The 23,858-nt window shown below is 34.9% G+C and overlaps 1 protein-coding gene across 6 annotated transcripts in view; it reads left to right on the top strand.

Moving 5' to 3' along the window:
* The window catches only part of TRRAP (transformation/transcription domain associated protein), a 115,481-nt gene that overhangs the window by 30,585 nt on the left and 61,038 nt on the right, over positions 1 to 23,858 (top strand). For all 6 annotated transcript variants that reach the window (XM_075515685.1, XM_075515684.1, XM_075515683.1 and 3 more), the window contains 20 exons: positions 744 to 1,071; positions 1,193 to 1,290; positions 1,936 to 2,130; positions 2,669 to 2,860; positions 4,624 to 4,789; positions 6,034 to 6,290; positions 7,178 to 7,378; positions 9,410 to 9,561; positions 10,662 to 10,861; positions 11,610 to 11,827; positions 11,965 to 12,162; positions 12,807 to 13,067; positions 14,068 to 14,229; positions 15,527 to 15,623; positions 16,064 to 16,185; positions 17,651 to 17,821; positions 18,574 to 18,642; positions 22,516 to 22,635; positions 22,959 to 23,078; positions 23,436 to 23,600. In XM_075515685.1, coding sequence (XP_075371800.1) covers positions 744 to 1,071; positions 1,193 to 1,290; positions 1,936 to 2,130; positions 2,669 to 2,860; positions 4,624 to 4,789; positions 6,034 to 6,290; positions 7,178 to 7,378; positions 9,410 to 9,561; positions 10,662 to 10,861; positions 11,610 to 11,827; positions 11,965 to 12,162; positions 12,807 to 13,067; positions 14,068 to 14,229; positions 15,527 to 15,623; positions 16,064 to 16,185; positions 17,651 to 17,821; positions 18,574 to 18,642; positions 22,516 to 22,635; positions 22,959 to 23,078; positions 23,436 to 23,600 — 3,492 coding nt within the window. The remainder of the gene's footprint in view (positions 1 to 743; positions 1,072 to 1,192; positions 1,291 to 1,935; positions 2,131 to 2,668; positions 2,861 to 4,623; positions 4,790 to 6,033; positions 6,291 to 7,177; positions 7,379 to 9,409; positions 9,562 to 10,661; positions 10,862 to 11,609; positions 11,828 to 11,964; positions 12,163 to 12,806; positions 13,068 to 14,067; positions 14,230 to 15,526; positions 15,624 to 16,063; positions 16,186 to 17,650; positions 17,822 to 18,573; positions 18,643 to 22,515; positions 22,636 to 22,958; positions 23,079 to 23,435; positions 23,601 to 23,858) is intronic.

Raw genomic sequence — 23,858 nt, 5'->3', positions numbered from 1 at the left:
AGCACAGGTGTTTGGTCATTTGTTTATCAAATTAAAATTTGTAATATGTGAATTCAGAGAAGATACATATAGGAAAGAAGGGAGCATACAGAACTGTGGTGGTAGGGTGAGGTATCTGAGCAAGCCGAGCAGATCTAGACTTTAAAATCTGGGATGTACAGAAAACTTTAAACTGAAACTTTGTGCAACATAGCCTCTGTTTAGTATCAGCCAAGAGGCAGAAATGTTGGGGACTGCTGTTCTGCAGGATTGATCATTGCTTTCTAAATCTGATATGCTGCATAAAACTAATACTTAAATCTATAATGTGTACATCTTTTAATACAGCTGACATACATTACATATAAATCTGAAAAATCTGAGCTTTCTACGCTTAATAGTAAATATTCATAGACTGAAATATTAAGTCTTACTTTAAAAAATGAATTCAAATAGCTTTTCATTTTAAATTAAGTAGAATTGTAGAGAGATCAATTTTTAGTTGATGGTTTTATTAGTTTTCAGCAAATATTTTTACTTTTGGAACTTGTTAAAAGTAAGCAAACTACTTTGTTTACACTTAAAAATGTTTGCTGTCATTTGAATGACTTCAGAAATACTTAGTTGTAAATTTTATTGATCTCGGTATGCTGACTTGAAGTATTAATATTATTAAATTTAGAATGATTTTTGAAGAAGAAACTTATTTTCTTTTTTCTTCCCCCTCTGTGCTCTTTCATTTGGCTTTCCTCTTTGTGCCTTAGGTTTTTGTTCTGAAATTTCACACTATAGCACGATACCAGCTTTCTGTAATTTTTAAAAAATGCAAGCCACAGTCTGAACTTGGGGCTGCTGAAGCCGCATTACCTGGAGTACCGACAGCAGCAAATGCAGCACCTGTTCCTGTTCCATCGCCTGCCCCAGCCACTCCAGTTGCCCCTGCACCAGTACCTGTATTTGAGAAACAAGGGGAGAAAGAAAAAGAAGATAAACAGACATTTCAGGTCACAGATTGCCGAAGCTTAGTAAAAACTTTGGTCTGTGGTGTCAAGACAATCACGTGGGGCATAACATCATGCAAAGCTCCTGGTGGTAAAACTGCATAATATTTAATTACATTTATCTTTTGTAATTCTACAGTTAAAACTCTCTAGCATGAAAGCAAATAATATTTTTAATGGTTAACTACTGTCTTATTCTTTATCTTTTTCAGAAGCACAATTCATTCCCAATAAGCAGTTGCAGCCTAAGGAGACTCAAATCTATATAAAACTGGTAAAATATGCAATGCAAGCTTTAGATATTTATCAGGTATGTAACCTGGACACATAACACTTTTATTTGTACAGTTACTGTGTGTTAGATCTTTTAATAAGGATTTATTTGTCAGCTAAAAGACCGATTTCATGTGTAGTATATTTTCATTAAGTCTTTAATTTCAGGACTACAGCTATTGGGAAATTTTATGAATTTCAATGTACTTATCACTTGTAAGGAACAAATTATTTTCTTAACAGCTGTTATTGTTTATGCAGGCAGGTCAGACTAAAAATACTTGTCTTTCATGTAGTGGATTAAATTTTTTCTTCAAAGACATGGTTTAGCTATCGGTTGAAGCATTCACATGGCTATGCTTATCTTCTGTAGTTACACAAAGTACTGATGAAATGTAAATGTATATGATTTGGAATGAAGTAACTTTACAAATACATTATGATATCTTCTGCTGTTGTCTTTTTCCACTCCTGACTTCATGGTTTTGAAATCTGTGCTGGAAACACTCTATTTTAATATTTTTATTGTCACTATTGGTTCTTGTGCCCAACTTCTAATTGTATGGGGCTTGCATGTGAAACCTGTAAAATGTCAGTTTTTTTCAAAAGGTACTTTAAGAATAGTGGGGAAAAAGTTACTCAAATTCTGTAACCAATAGATGCATTTTCTAAATTGCCATAGGTCCAAATAGCAGGAAATGGACAGACGTACGTTCGAGTAGCAAACTGTCAGACAGTCAGAATGAAAGAGGAGAAGGAAGTTCTGGAGCATTTTGCTGGTGTGTTCACAATGATGAACCCTTTAACTTTTAAAGAAATCTTTCAGACTACTGTTCCTTACATGGTGGAGAGAATCTCAAAAAACTATGCTCTTCAGGTATTATGTTTTTGTTTACTTTTTTCAACTGATAATAAACAGCCTGTAGAAGATAGCTTATACCTTGAAGTACATAATGCTGAAGTGGAATTATAAATAATAATGTTGAAATTAGCATGCAAGATTTGAAGCAGTCTATAAAAATACTTTGTGAAGATGGATTTTCAAAAGCTTTCCAGACTAAGTGATACAATACAAACATGAGCACTTCAGTTTAGAAGATATGAGTGGACTTTATTCTTGGAAAGTGGTGAACATAGTGGAGTTCTTGTTTTGTTCAAGTTGTTGTGTTAATGTTCTGATCTACTGTTTTACAGAACACAAGTCCTATAATATACATTTAAAATTAAACTTTAAACTTGAATACTTAAGTTATATGTATGGTTGTTTTCCACTGAGGATAAATTGAATCACTTGGGTAGCAGTGGAGATGGGGAACGAAATTTGTCTTAGTTTTTAGTTTTAAATGGGTAGTGCATTTATCCCTCTGTTCTTTTCATTACAGCAACAATAACTCCTTTATGGTTTCCTTTTATAGATTGTTGCCAATTCCTTCTTGGCAAACCCTACTACCTCTGCCCTCTTTGCAACAATTTTGGTTGAGTATCTTCTGGATCGGCTGCCAGAAATGGGCTCTAATGTGGAACTCTCCAATCTGTATCTCAAGCTGTTCAAGTTAGTCTTTGGCTCAGTTTCACTATTTGCAGCTGAAAATGAACAAATGCTGAAGGTAAAGGTCGTTTGTGTTAAAAACAAAAAAATCTGTTTTGGCTCTTAACACATTCTTCAGATGTCTGAAGAAACTTAAGAGTTTTATGCTGTCTAACATTTGATAGTCTTTTCATGTTTGAACCACTATTAGTGACACATCACCATTTTTTCCAAATGCCAAGTACATTGCTTTATTTATAAGAGATGCTTTCTGTGAATATTTGCTTCACATTTGAAACTATAAAGTGATGTACTAATTCCGAGTATAAATGACTAGTACGTGCTTGTGGCCTGATTAGGATTGCCATAAACCCGTGTAACTTCATGGTCAGGAGATGCGTATCTTCTTGCATATTTTTTCCCCTTTGTTTCCATATTGACTTAAGACTTTTGCTTAGACTGGAATGCCTTTTTTGTGTGTTGGTGAATCTTGTTTGTTCATGTCCTATTTGATGATGTGTACCTCTTCAGTTAGATGTTTCTGCACTCTTGAAAAGTCTTAAGGAATTAGGAATTACGGAATGCTATTTTTTTCTATTGACATGTTGTCTGTGTATTCCAGGGATCTGTTTATATTGATGAGTTAATCTCATTATTCAGTGAGTTTAGAAATACTGAGCTTGAAGCAAGAGTGTGCTTTTCTCATAAAAGTAATAGCTGCCTATATCCGGAAAAAACATTAAGATATTAATTGAACACTGCTCCTTCTCTCATAATTTCTCTTCATTTCACTTCCTTCTACCTTTAGAATAAACAAAATTTCTGATACAAGTAACTGTGTGATAATGGTTTCTGTGCGTAGCAATTTGTTACAGCACAATTAGTTCAATTTTCTGGGTAGAACAGAGTAGGGACTACTAATTTTTCAGATTCTTTGAAAGATAAAAGTAATATGAAGCAATATTCATAAGTAATATGAAGCAATATTCATATAATAATGCTTAAATTCTTCTCGTTTGTCATCAGAATCAAGGTCATTTGGATTTTATAAGCTGGAGATCCAATTTGAAGAGTGTGATTTACTACCTTCACAGTTTCACGCTTCTGTTACGTTTTTTTGTTTCAGCAGGATTGATGATGTGGGCCTTGGGTAGACAATTTAATTGAATGATGAAGGCTATTTGCAGCATTTGCATAGCAATGTAGAAAGCTTTTAGATGTTAATAAAATCCAGAATTATGTCACTGTTTGTCCCTGATCTGTGAGAATCCTTGTATTTATCAACTATTTTTAATGATTCCTGCAAACTGTTAACGTCCTCTGCTCTAGAAAGGCCACCAGTTTCGTAACCATTTTACTTATAAAAGTTTGCTTTCAAAGTGAAACTTTAGCATTCATGAAAATTAAGAATGGGTGATGAAGTTAGATCAGGAGCAAATTAATAATGTGAAATGTCTTCTTTTGTCATTCTGATTCTTCTGATTTCTGCTACCCTAGGTTCTGTTTAGCAAATATTTTTTCATTGTGTCAGGTTTGCAGAAGGTTTTTTTGTTTTAATATGGTTACTGCTTGGAGTAGCAAGCAGACTTGATCATTTGGCTGATATGAAAGCGGAGTTTAATTAATTAAAGATTAATTTGGGTTCTTGGGTTCTTGATACTATTCAAATACAGATTTACTTTGTAATGATTTTTCAACAGCAGTATAAAATTAGTGTGGTTTGAGAGTACTTGGAATAGCTGAAGGTTTTTGATCTGAAAAACTTGTCTCATGCTAAACTCTTGTACAGTACAATGATAAAATTGATATTTTATTAATCTTCAAGCTTTATTTTTTTTATAGCCACATTTGCACAAGATTGTGAACAGCTCTATGGAACTTGCACAGACTGCCAAAGAGCCCTATAACTATTTCCTGCTGCTCAGAGCACTGTTCAGATCTATTGGAGGAGGCAGTCATGATCTGTTATATCAAGAATTCTTGCCGCTGTTACCAAACTTACTGCAAGGTAGAACAATACCTTCTTTCCCCACCCCAGTTTCTGATCTTTTTATGTAAATAGTAGTAATAAAGTTATGTTACGTGACTAAAAAAATAAAACTAAAGCCCTAACCCTGATAAGTAGCTTCTGATTTTGAGCTTAGCAGTTGATTAAATATCTTGAATGTGGCTTATTTTCATTTACTATCAGCTGCTTCAGGCTCCATAGTTTTGGCTGCTTCACAATTTCTGCTGCTTGTTTTTCTGCTTTCCATTGTGGGGCTGTTGGGGTTTTTTCATTTGTTTGTTTCTTTTTTTTTTTTGCTATGGATAACTTTGTTAGCATAAAGCACTGAGGGATAAGAGTAGTAGGAGAAGCAATGTTGCCAGGCCATCACTGGTTTTCTGGGAAGAACGTAGCAGAGAAGCTCTGATTGTTCTGCAGTTGAGGGCATGTGTGTGCACCTGCAAGTGCATGACAAATATAAATGCAAATAGCGTCAGTTTGCAAAAAGAAATAGAAATATCCATCAGTTTGATTAACTGAGCATTTGTGCTTGCAAGGACTGTGTTCCAGAGATACTGAGGATGAGCAAGGAAATGTGGAGAACTACTTAAACCTAAGGACAAGCTAATCGGAACAATTCCAGGAACGTGAAATCCTGTGGTTCCCATCTACAGCTGTAGGGGCAATTTTTACTGTAGTTAGCAAATATGTATGTTATCTATAAATCATTATGTAAAATACATGTCAGTATAGAAGTGCTAGCTAGGTTTATGGAATGTAATGAAATCTTGATGGGGAGAAAAAATAAGCTGGGGAATGTGTTTAGTCTGTATGGGACAGTGAATGAACTTGAACTCATTTAATGTTTCTTTTCAGGAGCCCAGATCTTTTAAAAACAATTTGTTCTGTGTGGATTTTTTTTATTGATACAAGGCTGAGGTTTGAGTCAAATTATCTTTTTCTGGTTTTCATCTGCTGTATTCAAATGCTACTTTATTGAGTCTAATATTAAATTTTAGAATATGCATAGATATTCTTTTTTTGTATATGCATGTACCTACAAAAATATTCACTGCATAAAATCCTTAGATGTAAGCTATAATTATGAATGGTATTGTATTTTGTAAATATGTTATTTACAGAGCTACAAGCTTTACAGAATTTAAAAATGTCAGGTTATTCTGAATTTAGGAAATAGCAATTTTTAACAATAAACTGTGGACTGTCTTTTTCCTTTGAGTGTATAACTTATCAATGATTTTCAGGACTTAATATGTTGCAAAGTGGCCTTCATAAACAACACATGAAAGACTTGTTTGTAGAGCTCTGCCTCACTGTGCCAGTTCGTTTGAGCTCATTACTGCCTTATCTGCCAATGTTGATGGATCCCTTGGTGTCGGCTCTCAATGGATCTCAGACCCTGGTTAGCCAAGGCTTAAGAACTCTTGAATTGTGCGTGGATAACTTGCAGCCAGACTTTCTGTATGATCACATTCAGCCAGTTCGAGCTGAGCTAATGCAGGTAAACATGTTGTTTCCTGTTAGACCACAAGAGGTCATTGATTTGCTAAATATTACTAGAAATGTATGTGAACCTCTGGTTATAAAAACTTGGAAAATCTGTCATGAGAACCATACCAGTCTGATTTGTATGTAAAAGGCCAGTTGGTGTTGTGCTGTTAAACTGAAAACTCTGAAAAATTTAAAAGTGAGTTAGTAATTTCTTCTGTACCCCCTGTTAAGGGGTTAAAGTTAAGACTTGGGACTCAATAGCAAGAATATTATTATGTTTAAGATGAGTTAGTACAGAAAATGATTAAAATTTGTTAATTTAAAAAAAACCAACCAACCAAACAAAAACTAATTACCTTCAGTATATCATGATTGGCAGCCATATGAAGTCTTATATATACAGTGAAGCTGATGTGACCGAAATTCGGAACAATGTTTTAAATGTGGCTATTTCCCCTAATACAGTGCTTGCGTATACTTTATCCTTTAAATATAATATTTACTTTATTTGCTTTTTATATTTCAAAACTAGTTCTTTGAGGTTAATTAACTTCAGTCTTAACTGGCCTGCTCTTTTTTTTTTTTTTAAATTCATAATGTTGTTTATCTAATATTAGTCATAAACACAAAATTACATTTCAGTGTGGCAAAGATTTCGTAGCTGATCACAGTAATCTAATCTAAAACTGCATTTAGGACAACCTTGTTACAAAGCAATTGAACTGTTGCGAGCTGAGACTGCTTTTATTCAATCTAGATAAGTATTTTCTGGAAGTTATGCAGCATCAATTACCCAGATACAAGAATAAGTGTTTTCCTTGATGTTTTTTTACATTACAACTTGAAAAATTTTGAAGTGAGACTGGTCTGACGATGTAACATTTAAAATACTTACAGGCTTTGTGGCGTACACTGCGCAATCCTGCAGACAGCATTTCTCATGTGGCTTATCGCGTACTTGGTAAATTTGGTGGAAGTAACAGAAAGATGTTAAAGGAATCACAGAAACTACAATATGTAGTCACAGAAATCCAAGGACCCAGTATTACAATTGAATTTTCGGACTGTAAAGCATCCATTCAGCTCCCAATGGAAAAGGTAAAGGCTTTTTATAGAATCTCCGTTTTAAGAGTCTCTGTATAAGGCAGGTAGACCTACACTAACTTCTTGCTTCATTTTGGCATGTAAAATTAGCAGAAGCTTGCCAACCTGTTCTTTCTTTATTTTCCCTTTAAACTGTTTTATATGTCACCCCCAAAATAATAGGTTTAAACATGCTGTTCTTCTTTTACGAAGTGATAGGATAGGGAGCTAAACTGGCAGAAGTAAATGCTTTCTGTGCATTTTTTCCCCCTTCCTAACTTTTGGTGTACTGCTCCAATTAGGAGCAGGAATCTACTCTAAAACCTCCATATTTTCTTTTTGAAGTGTACCGAAAACGTAATGTAGAAATTCTTCAGTGATGATTATTCTAATGACTCCAATGACTTGGTTTTTGTTTGTTGTCTCTAGGTTGGGTATAGTACTTCTTATAGCTGCAAAACCACTTTGTACTTGTACTGGCTTTCATCCGACAATCTCAGTGTATCACAAATGCTTAGTTCTCACTAATTACAGCAATCTAACATGCATCTGTGTCTTGGGATCTGTGAGTGAAGCTGGATTCTTAGTTAATTTGGCCTGTAGAGTTTTAATACTTACTTTTCAATTACACTTTCATAAGTAGGTATGATCTGAATGTAGTAAACAATTTTCTTTACAGGCAGCTGGCTCTCTTTGGCTCCATACAGCCAACAGGCTTAAAAATAGCTTGGAAAAGTTATTCTTAAAATGGAGATAGCCTTACTGATTTCCCCTCTGTACTGAAACTGATGAGTTGAGTATCTATAAATACTGTAATGGCTGACGTTTTCCTATCCTGCTAGGTTTAATTCAAACCAAGTTTTCCAAAGTATTTATGCATCTAACATATTGGTTAATAATATGGAACGATCTTCAGATTCTTGGTGTTGACCAAGAAACAATGTTATCTGCTGAATACTTTGTATCTATAAAGAGGAAGTGTCAAATTAAAAGGAAAAAAGTGCAATAAATTGAAAATGAGAAATCCATGTTTTCTTTTAGTGCTTTGGTAGTCTTCTGTGGGCTGTGTAAAACTCGTTTTTCTTTTTATTGAGATGCTGATAGTTATTCAAACAGTGATGACAGCTAGTTAAGTCAGTAAGTGGGAAGGTGGTTTTCCTTTCAAAGAAGGAAAATGCCCACTTCTTTGTAGCAGAGCCTTTTTCTGCAAAATTCTGTTTAAGCATGGATGGTTAGATTTTATTTACAGTTGATCAGGTATTGAAATTCCTTATTTCATGCACTCCAAAACAATTTTTATGTGTTTGTTTTTTTACTTAATGCCCGTCTCATTTGTTTTTAATTTCTTCTTTTCTTTTTTTTGGGGAAGGATAGAAAGGATCTAGCTGTGTTTATCTATATGCAAAATAGAAATTTTCCAAAAAGATGTACCCTCCCTTTTGATAGCTTTCATATCTTAAGAGATTATTTGAATTATTCTCAAATGTATTAAATAAATCTTCTTGCAAAGGAAAAGAAAAGTACTATTTCCATTAAGTAAATGGTGTTTGGAAGTTGCTTACAGGGACCTTTCATCATGTATGATGTAGCTCTTGATTTGCATGGAAAATATGATGAAGTAATTTGTAAGATAGAACATTTTTTGATACCATTTATATATGCATATAAATGCATTGTGTACCTACAGTATATAGGGATTCGGAACAGCAATTATTGCTGGAGGGAAGGTGAGGAAAATTTTCTTGAGGGGGGAGAGAGAGAATGAAGGTGTACCTCACTCCTGACTTCAAATGCTTTCTGACTGTGGAAATAAATGTATCTGCCATGAAACTTTGCATTTATAAAAGCACAGCAAATACCATAATAGTTTCAAGTCCATGCTCTCAGGCATTCTCTCCATTTCTTAACTTAGGCAGTCCAAATTGTACCTACTTTTAAAGTTACTTTTAATATGTATTAAAGATACTGTTCCCTTGATTAATCACCTTATTGTAAACATTAAGAACAAGAAGTGTTTGGTTACTATCTATCTTTTTTTCATTATAGGCAATTGAGACTGCTCTGGACTGTTTGAAGAGTGCTAACACAGAACCATATTATCGGAGGCAAGCGTGGGAAGTAATCAAGTGTTTTTTAGTAGCTATGATGAGCCTGGATGATAATAAACATGCATTATACCAACTTCTTGCACATCCCAAGTATGACAATTCTTTAAGCGTAAATGTGTATGTAAAATTTATAGTGTCTTTAGAACAACCTAATTTAGAGAACATGGTTAGTCTAGGAAGTGTATTCTTCATGGGATTTTTACCTACTGGTTTATCCTGCTTCCTTTTAAATCAATGCAGGAATTTCAAGTAAGAGGAATTTTGTCAGCGTATTGTTTAATGCCAATGACATGTGTTAATGTTTCATACTTTAATTTTCTTCCCCTACTCTCAGTCCAATGTATAATCTGTTACATATGATCAGACATTTTTTAAATTAATGTTAGTTTAATATATTTAAATAGTTGGAAAATTCTGGTGCTTAATTGCGTTTTAGAGATTAACTTAGTTTGTGATGTTTTGTATGTGCATCTAACTTTTTACTAAAGTGAAAGATACAAAATTCAGTTTCATTTAGTGACCAAACTATAGCATAGTCACACATGTAACCTATGTTTGTCCTAGTGTGGAGACTTTTTATTGAATTTTTTTTACATCTTTTACAATTTTAGTCATTGATACTTAATAAGTTTATTGCTTTTAGACAACTTTGACATCTTTGCCCACAAAGCGTGTGCTGACTTCAACTCTTGCAATGTTGTAAATGTAGCTAAAGAGTATGGTAGCTTTTATAATTTGGACTTGTTAGACTTGACATAAATATAGCTTTGCAATGAACAGTTTTTTTGGGCAGTCATTTGATAAGTAATGTTTCAATCTTTCAAGATTAAAATCAAATGTCATTTTAAAAAAGGGAAAAATGTCAAAATATTGAAAGTGACATTCTGTAATTGAGTTGCAGTGCGATGCTTGTATACCTATTATTTGTAATGTACGTGGCTTCTTCTGAACCACTGGCTTTAAATGTTCCTGATGAAATTGAGCTATCCATCATGTTTGAGACCAGTGGTTGACAAAATTAATATGGACTGAGTGAACTGGTCTAGCTCTATCAAAATGAGGGGACAACGGGAGGTGGAGAAGGAGTTAGATATCGAGAGCAAACTTTTAATCAAGCACTTGACAATGCTTATGATTGAGCTGCCATTACTGCAGTTTAGGATTATAATGAACTTAATTTTGTCTTTCAGCTTTACTGAGAAGTCCATACCCAGTGTGATTATTTCACATCGCTACAAAGCTCAGGATACTCCAGCTCGTAAAACTTTTGAACAGGCGTTGACAGGGGCATTCATGTCAGCAGTCATCAAAGATCTGAGGCCTAGTGCTCTGCCTTTTGTAGCCAGCTTAATCCGCCATTACACAATGGTGGCAGTTGCTCAGCAATGTGGTAAGTAAAGTGGAATAGAGATTGTGTAGACTGTCATGAGAGGGGTGGAGAAGTTTATACTTTTTCTACTAGTAATTTGTTTTAAGAAAGTCATGATATTGCAGTTGCTTCTAGATAGATATGTTTTTTGTTTGGCTGAATTGTGTTTTAATTCTTTTGAGCAGTGAAAAATTATTAAGAAAGTTTTAAAAAACAAGCAATCACCTAACAATACCTTTGAAATGCTACAGCCAATGAAATAATTACAGCTTGGAACAGTTCATAGTTCTAGAACACTTGTGTAATGATATACACAGTTATTTTTGCAGATGGTCTTTAATTGGGTTGTTTCCACTTGTGGTTTTGAAGGAGCATCAGAACTAAGTAAACGTTAGAGCACTGCAGTGTCTTGTATCTATGAAGTAAACTTTTTGTTTGGAGTTGGACTGTATGACAAGTAATTTAGGAAAAGACATACTATAATCATATCACTCTTCATTGTCACGTTAATGTAACTTGAATTTTTATGATTCTTCATTTTAATTAAATCTTCTTGCAGTGCATAGTGTAGTGCATTCAAGAAAATATTCAAGTAGAAGAGTGAAGAATGCCTTCCAATCCATTTATATGCAAATAGACACAGTGCTTACTGGTTTTGCCATCAGCTAGTCAGAGGAGTAGTAAAATCTAATTGAAAGACTATTCATATTGAAATATCCATTGTTTTATCTCCCCCCCCCCTCCTTTTCTTCCCCAATACAAATTACAGGTCCTTTTTTGCTGCAGTGCTATCAGGTTGGAAGCCAGCCTAGCACAGCCATGTTTCATAGTGAAGAAAATGGCTCAAAAGGCATGGATCCCTTGGTGCTTATTGATGCCATAGCAATCTGCATGGCATATGAGGAAAAGGAACTCTGCAAAATAGGAGAGGTGGCTCTAGCAGTGATATTTGATGTTGCGAGCATTATCTTGGGTTCAAAGGAAAGGGTAATATATATATATATATATATTTTTTTTTAAATGTATTTAAATGATCTAGTTTCAACCAATGCAATTTTGCTTCTAAAATTTTGGAGGCTACCAGTGAGCTGAAGAAGAAAACTGATACATTTCTTTGTTTCCAGGCTTGTCAGCTTCCCTTGTTTTCGTATATTGTGGAACGTTTATGTGCTTGCTGTTATGAACAAGCTTGGTATGCTAAACTAGGAGGTGTTGTGTCAATTAAATTTCTTATGGAACGACTGCCACTAATTTGGGTCCTCCAGAACCAGCAGACTTTCCTGAAGGCACTTCTCTTTGTTATGATGGATCTAACTGGAGAGGTATTTAATGAATTAATTATATCAAATATTATGGGGGAAACAAACTTCTGTTCTTAATTCACACAGATTGAACTCTTGCTAATCTTGATTTTACTTAACTTCAGAATGTATCATATCTGTGATAGTTACAAGTGAATTTTAGTTGGTTTAAGTTAAACCAAGACCTGAAGTTAGGAATGAGGTCTGTTTTTTCCACAAAACTTTGCCAAAGTTGTGGGAATTGCACTTGCTTCTTTCAGAGTAGAGGTGTACAGGTTGCATTCAGATCGGTGAAAGAACTGTCACTTGCATGAAAAACACTGTTTCGTTTGAAAGCTGTTCATCTTATCAAAAAGCTGTATGTAGTTATGGATACCTAGAGAATTGGCTGCTTGAGCTTTTCTCAATTGTGAATCGTATGGTGACAACATTGCTAAGGCTTCCAGTGATTGAGTTAGTTTATAAAATTGTATTGCATTGCAACTCACAGTTTTGGAATGATTGGTGGGAAGACTAGTTGAAGACATGTTCTGTTTAAGCTTTGTATGTTTTTAGCCATTTGCAGAGGATTCATCAAAATCAAATGCTGTTTGTTGATGAGTAGCATGTAGATTTGTGATCTTTGTTCTGTACTTATTTAATAAAAATAATCTATGATACCTTAGGTTTCCAATGGAGCAGTTGCTATGGCAAAGACCACATTAGAACAGCTTTTGATTAGATGTGCAACTCCTTTAAAAGATGAAGAAAAAACAGAAGAAATCCTAGCAGCACAGGAAAAGTCTTTCCATCATGTAACACATGACCTCGTTCGAGAAGTAACCTCTCCAAACTCTACTGTGAGAAAACAAGCCATGCATTCGTTGCAGGTACTTGCACAGGTCACTGGAAAAAGTGTCACGGTGATTATGGAGCCGCATAAAGAGGTAAGCAGAAATACTTACTGAAAGTGAGTTTAAAGTTGTTTATGAGTTTGGATTGGCAAAATGCTTTTCTGAGTAAGTTTTCCCACATTAGTGAATGAAGTTCATAGTGCTTCGATAGCGTATGTTTGTCATTTGCTAGGTTTCATTGTTCTAAAATACACTGTGGCTGGAGTACTATAGAGATCCATACAAGCTGTGCCTGACTACTTAGCCAGTATTTATACTGTCTTCAGGTTGATTTACTTCCTGAAATTATGGACTGCTCATCCTACCACCAATCAGACATAGGCTAGGCCAGGTAGATACTGCATTTTGAACCTCAATTTTGTGTTGCTCTCTAAATATGAGGCATATCGCTATGCCTTTCCCTATCCAGAAAGAGACTATAAAGATCAAAGCTGGTTGAAATAGCTTTTTGCTAGATACTCCTTAAAGCTAATAGCATTCATTCTTGAATTCATTCTTGAAAGACAAGTAAATGTACATAAGCCCTAAGGGCCACCACAACATATGAAATTATAGATGTCATTATTGTGGTTTGGGAACATACAGAAAAGCCCCCTAATTGATATCTTATTTTGCTAAAGTTGTTTGGAGGAAAGTGAGAATTTGGTGTAACGGAAAAAACTTATATGAATGTTTTTGTTTTTCTGATGTTTTAGGAGCTTAAAATACTTTTGTTTCTTGACTTGAACATTTGAAATTTGAAATTTCTTTGTTGTTTATAATGTTATGTGAAGTTACTAAGTATCATAGATCTGTTCACAGAGAATATGTAACAATTACAGATACTGAGTTGTTTTGCTAACTGATTGTGAATTAAATTAGTTCAGAGAAATACTTTTCTTCTTGCTTAGTGATTTCTAAAGAGGTACATCTGGACCCACACTAGCAAATGGATAGAAACATGCAGCCATGACTAATGGTGTCGTCTTAGTGGCTAGGCCTGTGGGGCCATTTGAATAGACTCTAATTCAGTGATCTAAATTACGTTGTATAGGTTCTCCAAGACATGGTTCCTCCTAAAAAGCATTTACTTAGGCATCAACCTGCAAATGCCCAGATCGGCCTGATGGAGGGAAATACATTTTGCACAACCCTGCAACCTCGATTGTTTACAATGGATCTAAATGTTGTGGAACACAAGGTTTTCTACACAGAGGTACTTTCTTTTTATGTTCTCATATTTGAATGTAGATACTTAAGTAGTGATGGTGTTAGAACTTTCATTGTTAAAAATACATATTTTCTCTGTGCATTTTAAACTTTCACCGAAATGTAAGAATTTACCTTTTGAAACGTGAACTGAGGTCTGCCTTTACCTACAGCATAATACCTCTGAGCTAAGCAGATTATTCTAATGTGTGTGAAATATATTAAATGAACTTTGGTGTTATACTGCTAGTCTAGTAGCGCTAATTTTCATATTTAGGTCTTATTTTATGCACAGTATATCTATTAAAAAAAATTGTTGTACCACCAAAGCATAGATATTATTAGTTAAGGTTTTTGAGTCCCTAACCGTTCAAGTAAAATCAGATATAAAACTAGTGTGTAGATTTAACTTAGAGAAACTGTCTAGTCCCTTGGTTTCCTAGCTCTCTTGTCCAAACATAAGTTCAGAAGGTCTTTGATACCAACAGTAATTGCAATTAGCAAGGCAGGTATGGGGTATATTTGTCAATGCAGAGGATCCTCTATTGTTTTTGCCTTAAGGAAAAAAAGTGCTGTAGATCAAAAAATGTCTGTAAAGGTGAGAGTGATATATCGGTATTGTGAAGGTCTGAATCTTAATAGTGTTCTTGGATATGGGTGCAACCTGGGCATTGTTAACTTGCATAACTTTGTTTCAACATGTTCAGTGTTTTCTAGCAAGACCCATAAACATATATATTGAAAATACTCATCTGCAAAGAGAGCTCTGTAGGAAAGAATTGTCCCTCTGGGCAGTGACCCATGACCATTAGAATTACTGAAGACATTCTCAACACATTTTTTCCCTATTAATCTCCTTCTGTTCTCTTACATTTCTTACATTTCTGTTCTCTTACATTTCTTTCTGTTCTCTTACATTCTCTTAATTTTCCTCAATATTTTTAGTACTATTACTGCCATTCAGGAGGCAAGCTTTTCTGTAGACTTACTGTTTTATCATATGAGCAGCCCATTTGCAAATAGACCAGCTAGGTATTGGCCAACGAAATGCAAAATGGCTAATTTTTGCCTGACTTTTCTCTGGTGCCAGTGCTAATGGGCTCTCTTGCCTCTGGCTAACCACAGGTTTTCATGGGAACTTATATCCTAATTTTGAGTAGAATTTTTGCCTGTTGGTGAAATTTGGAGGTTGATTAGTGTGTTTGCATAAACTTTGAGGAAACGACTCAAAAGTTGACTGATAATACCATTTCAAATGCAATTCACAATGCAATGTTAAAATGACTGTTTATTTTTTTACCTAGTTACTGAATTTGTGTGAGGCTGAAGATACTGCTTTAATGAAACTACCTTGTTACAAAAGTCTTCCATCACTTGTACCTCTTCGGATCGCAGCCTTAAGTAAGTAAAACTTCCTAAACAAAATTTGATGTAGATAAGTGTCCTTGTGAGCAGCAGGCAGTCTTCTTCCCAAGATCAGCAGAAAACTTGAGCACCTGAAGACTCATAACTGCTCTCTAGAGGTCACACTTGGAGAATAATGGAAAAGTATCACTGCTTTCTTAATGACTAGGAATTAGTTTCTGAAATGAACCCATTTATAATTGACTAATTATGTTATATAGCATCAGGAAAACTTTAAAACATTGTTAATGGAATTTCCATTCTTTTACTATTTTATGATGCCTGTTGCTTTTGGCAAAGTGTGCTATGCTTTAGCTGTCTGTAATTTAAGATGACATAAAAGAAACTTGAAGAGAAGAAATGTAGAATTAGGGTTTTTTCCCCTCTCTTTTGAAATTTAGTTAACAAAGAGAACAAATTTACTTTGATATTTGCAGATGCTCTAGCTGCCTGCAATTACTTGCCTCAGTCGAGAGAGAAAATCATTGCTGCACTTTTCAAGGCACTTAATTCAACAAATAATGAACTGCAGGAGGCAGGAGAAGCATGCATGAGAAAGGTTAGTGTATTAAAATAATGTTGATTTTGAGGCCCTTGTTCTCTCTGCTTTACTTCCTTGTTACAAAGCTTCTTGGGAAAGTTCTCTGCAGGAAATAATGGCTGCTCTGTTAAGTTTTTGTCAGTGACACCAATATAATTAAGTTTCTGTCAGATGCGGTTTTTTGGGGGGTTTGAACTTAGCCATAAAAATTTCTTCCGGTTGAAATTCAGCATTATAAGCTCTTGGACAAGGACCATGGTAAATCTTCCAGTCTTTCTATTTGTCTGGTCTTTGTAAATGTATCTTCTTTTCTAAGTAAACAGTGTCAGTCCTTCCCAGCAGTTTTGCAAATGTGCATGCCTGGCTTTATTGTAAAAGCTTTTCTCTTGTTTCTTCTTTGTTCCTAAAAGAAGCGGTAGAGACCCCATAGTTGATTTTGGAAAAGTAAGCAATACAGCAGAGTTAGACTCTGCATCGCAGTATGGCAGTTACCTTAAGGAACAGGACTATGGCTGTACCGTTTAAGGTCAGAATTAGTATCCTTACATGGTGCTACACTACACTGTCTGTTCTGTGGATGCTAGGTTATGGTGTAAAAAAGCCGGAAGGACAGGGAAAAGGATATTGTCTCATCATGATTTGTTGCCCAGTAGATATGCCTAATTCTGTTTCAGCAAGATTTTAATACCATTCTTCTAAATACAGAAAATTATAATAAAAATACTTACAGTTTCTTTGTAATGATGTGTAGATTGGCTGGCATGTAACAGGGAATATAACTGTAGTAATACTGGTGGTTTACACTTGTTTAGGCCATTGACTGATTAGAGGTCAGACATTGGTTTTGTTTTTTTTTTTTTCCACATCACTCTGGTCATGAAAGGGAATGTACTTATTATTTGTGGCTTGCTGACAATACAGTTGGGTTGAGAGGTAAGAGGGAGCAAATAGGGGTTGTTCTGACCAATGCATTTGGTATAAGATTTTTCTGATCCTTTTTTCCTGTGATAAATCCATGCCTGCAGGATGTTTGGTTATGACAGGAAATATTCTCTCTGGCTGCTTGCAGCCAGGTTCTCTCTTATGTTACTCAGGATGCATGCAGATTGTAACACAGAAATTTGCTCTATTGCCTTCAGCCGGATTCACAGGCAATTCTTAATAAAGCAGTGTCTGAGTAGTTTGTCCATAGCTGTATATTTAATTTATAGCTGTTGCAGTTTTTCAATCTGTCTGTAATTAAGATCTCTTACCTGATTATTTTATGGAATATCCTACTATGCGTGAGAAATACTTAAGTGCTTCCCAAATCCATCTTGTCACTATATATATTTCCAGAAATAAATATTGTTTAAGCTATTGCATTTTGAAAGTACAAAATAAAAGAAGAAAAATCAAGTCAGCAGAATTTATTTTAAGAAGGATACTTGCACAGAAGTCGCTCCCCTCTCCATCTGTATTTTAATCCTGTACTCTCTTGCAGTTCTTGGAAGGAGCTACCATAGAAGTTGATCAAATTCATACACACATGAGACCGTTGCTTATGATGTTGGGAGACTATCGAAGTCTGACACTGAATGTTGTGAATCGTCTGACGTCCGTCACTAGACTTTTTCCAAACTCTTTTAATGATAAATTCTGTGATCAGATGATGGTAAGCCAATTAAAGTTTTCTTTAGCTCTTGCAGAAGAAATTTTCTTTTAGTTAATATTCATATTGTTGAAAAGTCGAAGAACAATTCAGTAGGGGCTCAATGTATATATTGGAAGTAAAAGATTTTTGTTTTACAATTAATAGGAAAAAAAAATCTTTAAACATTTTGAGTTAATTTCTAAAGAGCTACTAAACCAGAAAGTTAAGAGATGTTCTTTTCTAGTGAAGACATACCTAGTTATGTGAAGGTCTGCTTGGACAAATTTGTCTCTAAGCAAGGTGCCAGCAACATAATATACTAAGGAAACCCTTGAAAATTTGTTTTACTTCCTAGTGGGCTAAGTCTGTTTTGGTGTTTTCTTGATTTATAAAATGATGGAAGGTATTGCCCTTCTTATTTGCAGCTTTTAAACTGTGTATGTGAATTCTTTATCCTTTTGCCATGGATACTTAAATACTTAAATGCATACATATCAAGCAAACCATTAAACAAGTGTAAGCCTATCAGACTGCAATTTTTTTTGCCTTTTAACGTATGTACTCTTATAACCCCTGCTTTCTTGAATATGGAGAGGACTTTTAGCAACAGTAAACTCTTCAATCTGAGGGAATGAAAATAACTACTCATTTTTCCCTTTGTTTCCTTCAATTGTTTCTGCCTCTGCTTCTTCTTTTCTTGTAGCGTATGCTGTCACTTGCTAAAATGGAACAGTATAATTAGAAGTGTAATACTAATTATCCTCTCTTTACAGCAACACCTGCGTAAATGGATGGAAGTTGTAGTTATTACACACAAAGGTGGACAACGGAGTGATGGAAATGTAAGTTAATGAATACTTTTATGTGGGAAGACAAGAAATAAATAGTATTAATGTTTTGGAATTACAGAACTCCTTCAGTTGTAAATGTTGCCATAACTGATGTTTTGTTACAAGCTAATGAACTTACATGTATATTGAATATTTATTAGAAATCTTAGTAAGAGGAGCTTCTTATCTGCTGACAATGGTTACTTTAGAGCCTATTCTATACACGTTGGTGTGGGAACAGCTCATTGATTTTTATTTGTTTTTCCTCAGGATTTTCTGCTTAGAAATCTGTTCTTCATTGGAATGGCTGATGAGCTCAGCAGCATAATCCCTCTTTTTTCAGTAATATGTTTGATGTTCCTAACATAGTCTTTTGAAAATTGTACAGAATAATAGTATAATCCCAGTTAATTTTAAATATAATTTATGAAAAACAAGTTCAATATTTACCTATTGAGATAACATTAAAATCTCTCTCCTATCCAAACTAATGGCCTCAATGCTGAACTATGGGAAGCTGATCAATTTTCTTATAAATGTAAAATTGCACAGCGTAATGATAACACTGTGTGCTCTTTGCAATATGGCACTGAAGGGAATTCCTGCTTCAGTGTTGTTTCATGTAGATTACCAGAAGTCCCATAATTCTATTAAGATTTTATTAATAACTTATATTAAGTGTTGAGATTTATTATTGCAACTAGGAAAAAATTGGGGGGAATTTTATTAATTTCTTTGTTTTTCAAATTAGAATGAAATTAGATTGGCTTTTTATTTTCCTCAAAACATGGAAATGGCTTAATGGCTTTTCATTACTCTTTCCTGTCATTGCAAAGAGAGTGTTTAACTCTGAATTTAGTCATTGCTTTGTATTTGACCTAGATGTTCTCTAACGGACTAGAATTTGTTTCTTATGTTTAAATTTAAAAACAGTGCATTTTTCAATTAAACATTTTATTCAGGTCAGAGTAGGTCTAAGGCCTTCATATTCTTCTTTTGGGATTCACTTTTCCTCAAAGATGATGATTACAGATATCTTGCTGATCTTTTTATAGCAATAGTCTTTCAAACCACAATGTGGCACCTCTAGAACAGTTTTTAGTTGTGCCTAAATCACATTTAATTGTGAATTCTTCTGCTTTTAATGTTTTCTGTTGATGTTTTCTATGTAGTTGTGTGTTTAGTCTCCTAAACATGTAATTTTTTTTTTTTAGTGTTGGTTTAAAACCTACGTATGTTGAGGGAGAGGTGCACACCAGACACTAGAGAAGGAATCTACTGTCACATCTTGAGGAAGGAGAAATGGAAACATTTTCAAATAGAATTGTGTGATTGCAAAGCTGATTGAAATATTACTCTTCCCCCTTCCAGTTGTTGGTCTAAAGTTTCCTTAAAAATAAAAGCTCTAGGAAACTGGAAGAGGGCACAGGCAGTGTGGTCTTTATACTTGCCATGGCAGTCGGTGTTCACATGTCCGTATGTACAGTGCGCTGTTGCGGTAATTGTATCTTCTAAATGTGGAAAAACTAGGACGGTGAAACTGGTGGTCAGAGTTGCTGTAGCTGGCCTTTCACTTACTCTGATTTCTTCTTGACCATAGTGAGATTCCAAAATCTGAGATACTCACTTAAAAGCAATGTTGGGGAGTGTTTTTTGGAGTAGGTTGCAGCATTCAGACTGAGTGAGTGGTTAGATCTAGGAGATGGTAAACATGCAGTGGAGAATGGAATTGGTCAGGAAAGCCTTATGTTTGCTAGCTGAAATGGTGCAGAGCACTGTTACAGTAACTTTTTTGACCTAAAGAGTTTTCATCTTTTTCCAGCATTATTTTATAAAGGTGCCATTTGATGGTGATGCTGGTGTTGTCATGCAGTTCTCCAGCACAGTGCAGATAGTGGCTAGTCAGCAAGGCTTCTTAATGAAACAGTCTGAAAGTCTATGGCATGAGTTTTCTTATGTAAATGGCAATTCTAGACAAACTAAAAACTTCAGACACCTCAATTAAATATGTAATAATTAACAACTATTGTAAAGATCCACATCGATGCCAGAATAACCAAGCTTTTCGTTCACCTAAATAATTTTATGACAGTCCTACTGTGTTCCTGAACTGTGACTTGGCTGTTTAGATAAATGAACAAATTCAAACATAACATATTAAGTAGCGATTAAGATCTAATTCATTGGCCCAATGAGCAAAATCTTTTATTTAAATCCTTTCTTCCTCTCTTCCCTGCCTCCCCAAGGAAAGGCCTCTTTTTTTAGGTCATGTCCGGTAATTGAAAAAACAAGTTTTGAATAGATGGTTACCTCCGACTGTCCCTCTTGTGAACAGTGGCACCACGGTGGAAATTCTGCATTACAGCCTATTAGAAGGACTTTATAGCTTGGTAGTTCAAGTATTGGAAGTGGTTTCGTAAAAAATGATGCTGGACAAATTTGTCTTTGAAGGTGCTAAAATATTGTTTCCCCTGACTTAATCACCTCCAATATGTTTTTATTCAGTACAAATATTTGAGAAGCTATGTCTAAACAATGTACAAGTAGAAAAAAGGATGCTTTTCATCCTAATTCTTAGGATAGCAATTCAGAGCATGGGAGATACTCATTGTCTCCATTTCAGTTTGAGATGAGAAAATAAACCTACTGAAGTCAGTTTCTGACTGCAACCTGAAGAATAGCATATATTGATTTGTTCATTTATTTGATATTTTTGTGGGCTTTTTCTTTTCATGCTGTGACTTCTGTTTTGGTTCAGCCTGCCACGGAAGGGGTAGAGGTGAGAAACTCAGTGGAGGCACCAGGAAGTTCTTTGTTGTTGTGGTTTTTTTTTTTTTTTTTTTTTTCATTCTTTTAAATTGTGGTTTGTTAGTTTTATTGTTGTGTTTTGGGCAGAGTGCATTGTGCCTTTGAGTGCAGTGCTGTGAATTGTCTTCTGTTTGTCTGTGGCAGAGTTGTTTTGATAACATTGCTGTTAAGGATGTTAAGCATGTTTGTACTAGGAAGAGCAGGATTTTTAGTTTCTGTGAAGGTATAAGTGCTTTCAAAAGACTTTATACATGTTCTCAGTCCTGCACTTCAATCCATGAGAGTAGTCTTGAGGGGGTCTGTCTAGGCAGATTGTGTTAAAGGAGTGGGGCCTAATGCTTTGTGTTTAAATTCAGTTGAGGAAATGCAATGCACTTGATAATATTCTTTTGTATATTGCATACTAGAAATTGGTTTTAGAGGGATGGCAATGGTGGATGTCTCGTTTTGTTTTGTTTTTTCCTTTCCCTTTTCTTACTGAAGGAAATCCACACTCTAGTTAACTGAAATACAGTCCCCATTTAAATTACACAGTGAAAGAAAAACACAAAACTAATTTGGACTTCAAAAGAATTTAATATCTAGTGGGAGAACAGAGCTGACTTTTCTTTGAAGTAACCAGCTGTTTGCAAGATATACTGAATGGTGCTGTGAGAAAGCTGTCTGTTATTTCCTTTGTGTCTAGTCTAGGGTTGTGGGGTGTATATGAGAAATTGTTTAGAAAGGAAGGTCTGGCTTTTTGATCCATGAGCCACTTGCTGTAGTACAGTGAGCACTCCATAACTCCCCCATCACCATTATCATTACACAGTGTTTAGCTCTGACCTGTAAAACACCACTATGCTGACAAAGAAAATAAAAGTATACCATGATATTACAAGGGGGGAAGGGCAGACTTCCACAAGAGCAATTTTCTCCATACATCATGGTAAGTAGATGCTGTATATGTTAACCCTTCACATTTGGTTGCTAGCTATGCTAATATAGAGAGGAAAAAAAAAAAGATAGGATGTGTGGTACTGTTTTTATATGTTTAGCTGGTAATATGAATTTAATTGTGTTTCTTTTTATGTGTAGGAAATGAAGATTTGTTCAGCAATTATAAATTTATTCCATCTGATCCCAGCTGCTCCTCAGACTTTGGTTAAACCTCTGCTGGAAGTAGTTATGAAAACAGAACGAGCAATGTTAATCGAGGTAAAAATGGAAGTTAACATTGCTGATATTTTTGCTTTATAGTATGTTTAAACATTATTATATGATGTTTAATTAAAATATTTTAGACATGGTATAGGAACATTTGATGTAATAAATATGCTCCTCAAGCCTTTTAGGTGTTAACATTTGTCTTAGACTCTTCAAAGTGAAGTTTTGAAATTGTCAATAAATTCTCATCATAGATGTTCTGAACATTTTGTATCTGCATAAATGCCAAGTCAAATGTATTTCTGAGTGCTAGTAAATTAGTAGAAAATACTCTGTACTCTGCATTTTTAATTTAAGCTTTATGACTCTTTCAGGCTGGCAGTCCATTCAGGGAACCACTGATAAAATTTTTGACACGTCATCCATCCCAGACTGTGGAGCTGTTCATGATGGAAGCCACTTTAAATGATCCACAGTGGAGCAGAATGTTTATGGTAAGCTGGTTGGGGAAGGGAGCAGGAAAAAGCTCTCATCTTCACAAATCTGATGAATGAAAAGTTTTTCATTTTTCATCGTTTTTTCCCTGTATGACCTTATAGTCTTTAATCATGGTCTCACTCTGACTGTAGGGTGCGTATTCTCCATTCTGTATCTGTTTGTCCCGAGATGTTGATTTCATACCTTTATAGATCATGTAGGATTATTACTGAAGTGGTAGAGGTTATTTTTATGTATGTGAAATACAACCTCTGCAACTTTAGTGAGGAATATAAAAGCTACAGGATGATATAGCCTTTTGGTATTTTTGCTTTTAAAGGTTGTTATTAAAATTATTTCTTCCCCTTCTTCAGAGTTTCTTAAAACATAAAGATGCCAAACCTCTACGAGATGTACTGGCAGCTAATCCTAACCGATTTATCACTCTACTGTTACCTGTTGGTACCCAAGCAGCTGTTAGACCTGGTTCTCCAAGCACTACCACAATGCGTCTCGATCTTCAGTTTCAGGCTATCAAGGTATTCATTTATTCTTGTTTGTCTCTGCACTTGATAGTTAAAACCTCTTTAGCTACAGACCTGTTACATACAGGCTTTCAAGTGTGTGTGTATGTATTATAGCTTGTAGAAAAACACTTGTAAAAATGTAAAGTGTTTGTAGTCAGAGTCACTCTAGGAAGGGGAAGGGCTCAAATGAACTATACTTTTTTTATCAAGTAAGATACAAGAGGAAAACATGGCAACAGAAACTTTTTTAAAAAAAAAAAGAAATTCCTT

This window comes from Mycteria americana, chromosome 12 (genome assembly GCF_035582795.1).
Source record: "Mycteria americana isolate JAX WOST 10 ecotype Jacksonville Zoo and Gardens chromosome 12, USCA_MyAme_1.0, whole genome shotgun sequence".
NCBI classification, from domain to species: Eukaryota; Metazoa; Chordata; class Aves; order Ciconiiformes; family Ciconiidae; genus Mycteria; species Mycteria americana.
The sequence above is the reverse complement of the archived record's forward strand: the minus strand, read 5'-3'. Positions and strand labels throughout refer to the sequence as shown.